At 33.7% G+C, this 7,033-nt stretch overlaps 1 protein-coding gene across 1 annotated transcript; it reads left to right on the top strand.

The window, feature by feature from the left end:
- Window positions 1–317: 317 nt before the first annotated feature.
- On the top strand, window positions 318–6,967 carry LOC140892632 (probable sulfate transporter 3.5). The gene is made up of 13 exons (XM_073301575.1): window positions 318–527; window positions 2,364–2,690; window positions 3,370–3,577; window positions 3,787–3,958; window positions 4,189–4,254; window positions 4,357–4,470; window positions 4,900–5,016; window positions 5,174–5,300; window positions 5,420–5,706; window positions 5,802–5,992; window positions 6,100–6,182; window positions 6,449–6,525; window positions 6,623–6,967. Exons 2-13 carry the CDS (start codon window positions 2,366–2,368, stop codon window positions 6,785–6,787), a joined length of 1,932 nt encoding a protein of 643 aa, XP_073157676.1. The 5' UTR covers window positions 318–527; window positions 2,364–2,365; the 3' UTR covers window positions 6,788–6,967.
- Window positions 6,968–7,033: the final 66 nt, after the last annotated feature.

Raw genomic sequence — 7,033 nt, 5'->3', positions numbered from 1 at the left:
TGGGATCCATGCATGGAAACGTGATTAATCCTTCTCAGATACATGGAAACTGTTCCCAAATAAATGCAGAATAATGATTGGGAGCACATATTTTTTTGCTCTTCCCCGAATTTAAAGCCATTGACTCTCCTATTCTCTAGTATCTTGACTTGACTACTAATTAATTCTATCATTATTTATTATTCATGTAATAAAAGGTGACAGACAATTAATTGATCTGTTTTTACCCTTTGAATTGTTTATAACCACAATTTTTTTTTTTTATACTTTTCCTTTTCTTAATTTAGATTAGATTTGGATTAGTTCGTCAGAACATATCCATTTTCTTTCAACTGCTTATGTATATATATACATATACGAGCTATGTGTTTTTATGAATAACTTTGTTGTGAATATATGTATGTATATATATAGGCAACGGAAATATTTTTGTAAATTATTGTATATTTGATCGTGTTTATGTGGGATAACTCCAAGATTTACCAGTCATTGGCCAAGCTTCATATATTGTTGTAAGGCTCTTTTAGGTAAGATTTTTGTCCATTTTTCAATGAAATTATTATTGGGTGTTATTAGGTTTCTTTTGTTTCTGGGATTCATTTAGTTTTTCTTCTTCATTCCCCCATATATGTGTGTGCACTTTTGTTCTAGGTTTACGTATTTTTAATCTTGTTCTTTTAGAGATAAAATTCTTTAGATAATGTGCATTTGATTGATTCATTTGAAATCATGCGTTCAGTAATCTAGATTTACAATCATTCTCACCGAATGTTTGCAGTTTCTAAATAAATGTGATTTTTAGATTTTATTTGGTTGCAAATATTCCTTTAGTCTCTCCGCATTCTTTCTTTTAGTGAAATACTTCCGATCAAAAGTAACTCATATTACATGAATGTCCACTTTATGTATATCCAAATAAGAAGTTTTGGGGCATGTGGTAAGGGGTTCGATTTTCTTATCAACATTTTTTTGGATTTGTCTGTCGCACAAAACTTGTTCAGTACGGTTTATCTGACTAGCGTGGTTTGCAATATATTGTGTTAGTCTGAGATTTACCCAATACGCACCGAAAAATAGCGGCTACAAGTTCTTATGTGATAAAAATATTAAAAATAAAGAAGTTTTGTGTTACGACTTACGAACATAAAAACTACTTTTTTTTGTCTTGTGTAGTAAATATGTTCCTATTTTTCTAACGATAAATATTTAAATGCATGTCTTTCTGAATAAAAAGAACTTTCTATATTCCTTATTTTTGCATCGGATCCACTTTAAATATATTTAGGTAGTGTTTACAACCTCTAAAAATAAGTGATTTAGAGGTTGCAAATACTACCTTAATTTGATTGGGTCTAATTTATGAGGAGTGAGGATGATTACCTTGTTATGGTTTGACTATTTTGATCAAATTACTTACGTAATATCGGAGAAGTTAGCAATTTTATTGTCATATCAAACGTTTTTCGATGTCACGTCAGCACTCAAATTAAATAAAACTAATTTTTTTTAGAAATAAAGAAATAAATCAAAGTTTGTGTATCAAAATGAAACTTTAAAAATCTTAATGAACCAAAACTCAAAATAAGAAAATTTAGTAGACCAAAAAATCATTTTTCCTTTATTTATTTTTTTTTTGGATAACTACGTACGAATCCAAGACAATTATATTTAAGATCTCTTATATTAATTGAAATGGATTTCAGTTATCCCTCTAAAAATAAATTTAAAAATTAGATTTCGGATACATATAATAATGGTAAGATATGGAATCCAAGTTTCAAAGTTTCTCTAAAAATCAAATAATTTCATTCAAACTCAATCCCATACATTATCCATTAATTATGATTTACTTTAATCTAAAAATTCCGATAAAATGCAATCCCGTTTTCACCAATTATGCATGATTTTCTTATCCACGATTTTTTGTGGGATCGATATACTTATAATAACTGATGATTTGGCTGCCAAAAATATAACATCACGTCACTAGCTAGTATGTAAAATTATTTATATACAAACTTTTCCAAACAATCTTATCATCATTCATCCATACAAATTTTAAATATGTCAAATTCTCACAAAATATGCTCATCAGTCAAGAATATCTCCTATTTTACGTATTTTATAGAAACCATTCTACTTCTACACATACAATAGAATTCAGATAGTACATGAATTCTTCGATTCCAAATAGTACTACTCTATTTGAGATTATACAATTGTAGAATTCTATTGTGATTTTTGTTTTTCATAAACTATATATATACACACATATATATACTAGACATTACATTGTTTTATACAAATTTTCTCCTCTTCCAAAATCCAGTTTCAAAGAAATTAATATTCCAACGACTGAGCAGGCATGGCAGGGATCAATGGTGAATCGTGTAATAATCCTCATAGAGTGAACTTCGACGCCCCTCGAAGTTTCGGGACGGTGTTGAAATCGAAGCTAAAGGAAACCTTCATCCCCGACGACCCTTTTCGCCAATTCAAGAACGAGCCAGCGAAGAGGCGAATAATCAAGAAAGTCCAATATTTTGTTCCAATCTGCGAGTGGCTCCCCAAGTACAACTTTGCCTTGTTCAAGTACGATCTTCTCGCCGGAATCACCATCGCTAGCTTAGCCATCCCGCAAGGAATAAGCTACGCAAATCTCGCTAAACTCCCTCCTGTTATTGGATTGTGTAAGTCATTCATCACATTGGCACATTGATCTTTAATTTGTTCGGGGTGAACGTGAAATTTATCGAGAATATTTTTTTTTTTTAGAGATTGCAAATACTACCTTTATGTTGTACAACAATCCTTTTAGATAACTTAAAGGGGACTAAGCACGTCTAAAAGTTGTAAATCAAGGATCTTTTAGTGTATTGCAACAAGAGCTATCAAAACAAATTTGGCTCCAATTATTAAGGAAATTTGGCTCCAATTATTAAGGATGAAATAATAACGTGCCCATATTTACAATAAAAATCAATAGTTTTTTGGGTGACCTTTTCACGTGAGTTTTTGTGAAAATAATTAATCTACTAAAATGGATAAAGTATCGAAACCTTTATATATGGAATATATGTGATTATCGATGGTAAGTTATGGTTATCCTGGAAATCAAATTTATCCATTAATCGACTTATATTAGGTAGGGAAAGAAACCAGGATTAATTATCGGATAATAGTAATTAACAGGAATATCAACATGTTTACAAAATCTAAAAATAAATTTGTGATCAATTATTTCACGATCCGATCGAATCCTTGTTACATATTTGCTATGTTAAATTAAATTCATATGTATTGCCTGATTGATTTTCTTTAATATCCATGCATGCATGGCTTGAACAACTGTTGCTCATGCATGTACAGATTCGAGTTTCGTTCCACCTCTGATCTATGCCGTATTTGGGAGCTCGAAGCATCTAGCGGTCGGAACGGTGGCGGCCTGTTCGTTGCTTATCGCCGATACCATCGGAGAAAAAGTTTCTCCGACCGAAAACATACAATTGTACACAAGTTTAGTGTTCACGGCCACGCTTTTCTCTGGATTGTTTCAGACAGTTCTGGGCTTATTAAGGTAATTATATATAATTCAGTCCTAATATATAAAATTTAGAGTTACACTGCCCACATAAGAATGTCGTACGTGTTTTGACAAAACACCTCATTTTCCGTACGAGTTTTCAAGGGTATGATAACCCTAAACCCCCCAATGCCTATCGGCTCGTACTCGATTGCTCTTGATCATATATATGGTATCTGATATTTGTTGTGTTGTAAATGCAGGCTGGGTATATTGGTGGATTTTCTATCGCATTCAACAATTCAGGGGTTCATGGGAGGGACAGCTCTGCTTATAATCTTCCAGCAAATGAAGGGAATGCTTGGATTGAAGCACTTTACCACCAAAACTGGCTTGGTCTCTGTTGTCCACTCCATTTTCCACTACAGAAACGAGGTAGTTTAGTCTAATATACGCTCCAGTTCAAAATTTCAACCGTAGCATGTTCGGAAAATTGGACGAAATGGCAAACATATTTTTCTTTTTGCGCTAACATGATCAAACTTATAATTTGACCATCTAATTTTGTGTACAAGTTTTGTCTTTTTTTTTTGTTTTTAATCTCCAAATGTATTTTTCTGATGATTAATGTGATCTTAATTTGTTTATATTTATTTTTTTTGCAGTGGAAGATGGAGTGCCTCGGTATTGGTATGATTTTCCTCATCTGTCTCCAAATCACCAGATATGTGGTAAGTTGAATATTATATATTAATTAAAATGTTTATTATTATTATTATTATTATTATTATTATTATTATTAAATTTTACTTGTAATTTTGTGATTCTTGCAGAAGCAGAAGAAGCCCAAGTTATTTTGGGTGTCAGCCATAGGTCCGATGACAGTAGTGGTTATTGGTTGCCTTTACACCTATTTCTCTAATGCGGCAAAACGTGGCATCCCCACTGTAAGTTGTCTTCTTCTTAATTAATTTTTTTATTTATTATTTTTCGACCAGTTTGCGATAATTAAGTCTCGAATTCGAGATTTATGGATTTTCATGCATCAATTTGCTGATAGATCAATAATTTGGGGTAATTTGGGGAGAAAACTTGTTTCATGACAAGACCAAATGCATCTCAAATATGTTATGTTTATAACAATTTAGTGGCATCCAAACCTTAATCTTGTCAAATCCCTTAAACTTAGGTAGAGAAGCAAAAGAAAATAGTGATGAAATAAAAGTAAAATAAGTCCTATGTCTGAGTGGATGGAGCATGTGAAGCGATCATAACTTTGATTCACTCTAATTATCTGGTGTGCATTGAAAGATAGCGATTGCGATTAACATCAATATTTATTTTTGCTGATTTGATAAATTATAAAAATGATGCAGGTGGGTCCTCTAAAAAGAGGAGTAAATGAAATTTCCATTCACCGTTTAAACTTTAGCTCTGAGTATTTAATGGCGCCTCTCAAAGCTGGACTTATCACTGGTATGATTGCACTCGCGGTAAGTAACATTTCCATTCATTACACTTCATATTTTGTCTCTCTTTTTCTACCCATAAATATGAAATATAATGTTAAAATATGCTATGCAACTTAAAATTAATCGATGAACGTAAATTTCCCAACATATATGAACTATGAAAGTTAATTTTTGACAGGAAGGGATAGCCATTGGAAGAAGTTTCGCCATCGTGAGGAACGAACAAATCGACGGCAACAAGGAGATGATAGCCTATGGATTGATGAACATCATCGGATCATGCACCTCGTGCTACTTAACCACCGGTACGTACGAACCATACAACTATAATTAGTGTTTGGAGTTGTTTCTAGGAAGTACTTTTGAGCTTTTTCTGATTCGAAGTAATTACAAACACATAACGTGACATCGAATATGTCCGCAGGTCCTTTTTCGAAAACAGCAGTGAATTTCAATGCTGGATGCAAAACACAAATGGCCAATGTAGTACAATCTATGTGCATGCTACTAGTCCTCCTATTGCTGGCCCCTCTATTTAGCTACACACCTCTGCTTGCTCTCTCAGCCATTATCATCTCAGCAATGCTTGGCCTCATCGAGTACGAGAAATATTATCATCTCTTCAAGACGGATAAATTCGACTTCCTTATTTGCATGTCTGCATTCCTCGGTGTTCCCTTGATAAGCATGGACATGGGGCTCATCATATCGGTAATTCGAGTTTAACATCTTTTTATATATATGTTCTTCGAAAATTTCGTATAAACGGGGGAACGTGACGGTTAATTTGGTTGAACCATATATAGGTTGGACTGTCCTTGGTGAGGGCTTTGTTGTATATAGCAAGGCCTGTGACTTGCAAGCTGGTGAACATACCGGAGTCGAACTTGTATCGGGATATCGAGCAGTATCCGCATGGGAGTGCAGTTCCAGGGGTTCTGGCTCTGCAGATTGGGTCACCTTTGTATTTTGCTAATGCAAACTATATGAAAGAAAGGTACTTTTAATCAAAGGATGGTACTCTATATATATGCATTTGTAATTGGTCTTTTTTTTTTTTTTTTTGGTATGTCTTAAGTTTTTCTTTTGTGCATATATCTGCAGAATCATGAGATGGGTTCGAGATGAATTAGACTTGACAAAAGATTCACAAAACGACATTGAATACGTCCTACTCGACTTCGGAGGTTAGTACATACCGCGAATGTGAACCTTTCTTGTATGTGTGTGTGCGCGCGCACGCTAGCCGGACTCTTTATATATAATGCATTCAATTAGTTAGGAATATTTATTTTTTTTATTGTTCCCACCTTTTGGATATGATGTGTTGTCACACGAGTTTGTTGTACATATTAGATCTAACCCGCGTGGTTAGATCCCGGCTAACATGGAAAAAGCTGGCCTGGTAAACTCGTATAAACATATGAACTAACCGGAACGATAACCGTGGCAGGTGTGACATCCGTCGACCACACCGGAGTTGAAGCTCTCGTTGAAGTTCGCATAAGCTTGGAGGCCAAAGGGATCAAGGTGATTGTTTTTCAAAAATGTATCCAATTCAGTACTTCATAGTTTTCAAAATTAAAAAAATGAACCTGCAATATTAATTATTTCAATCATTTTGCAGATGATTTTGATAAATCCTAGACTTGAAGTCATGGAGAAATTGACAGTCACCCACTTCATCGACAAGATTGGCAAGGATTCTGTCTTCTTATCCATCGACGACGCCATCGGGAGCTTGAATTTTTCCCTTAAAACTTCAAAGGGAGTTGACACGGAGACTGTATAGTCGATAAATGATGTAATATTATTTTACAAGGGAAATTGTGACGACTAGTAAAATAACCAGCTTGGTCAAATTTTCCTTTAAAGAAAATAACACTTTCACCGTGCATTTGATTGAATACACTCAAATACACTTGAGAGGATTATTTTTTAAAAACTGGAGTTTGATCAAGGATTATTCTCCCATATTGTATGGATTTTCTTTTTATACACGTACAATTTCAATAAAATGCTTGTACATGGGAGACAA

The sequence above is a fragment of the Henckelia pumila genome, chromosome 3, assembly GCF_033568475.1.
Source record: "Henckelia pumila isolate YLH828 chromosome 3, ASM3356847v2, whole genome shotgun sequence".
In the NCBI taxonomy this organism is placed as follows: Eukaryota; Viridiplantae; Streptophyta; class Magnoliopsida; order Lamiales; family Gesneriaceae; genus Henckelia; species Henckelia pumila.
Note: the sequence above shows the minus strand (reverse complement) of the source record. Positions and strands in the feature narration are given on the sequence as shown.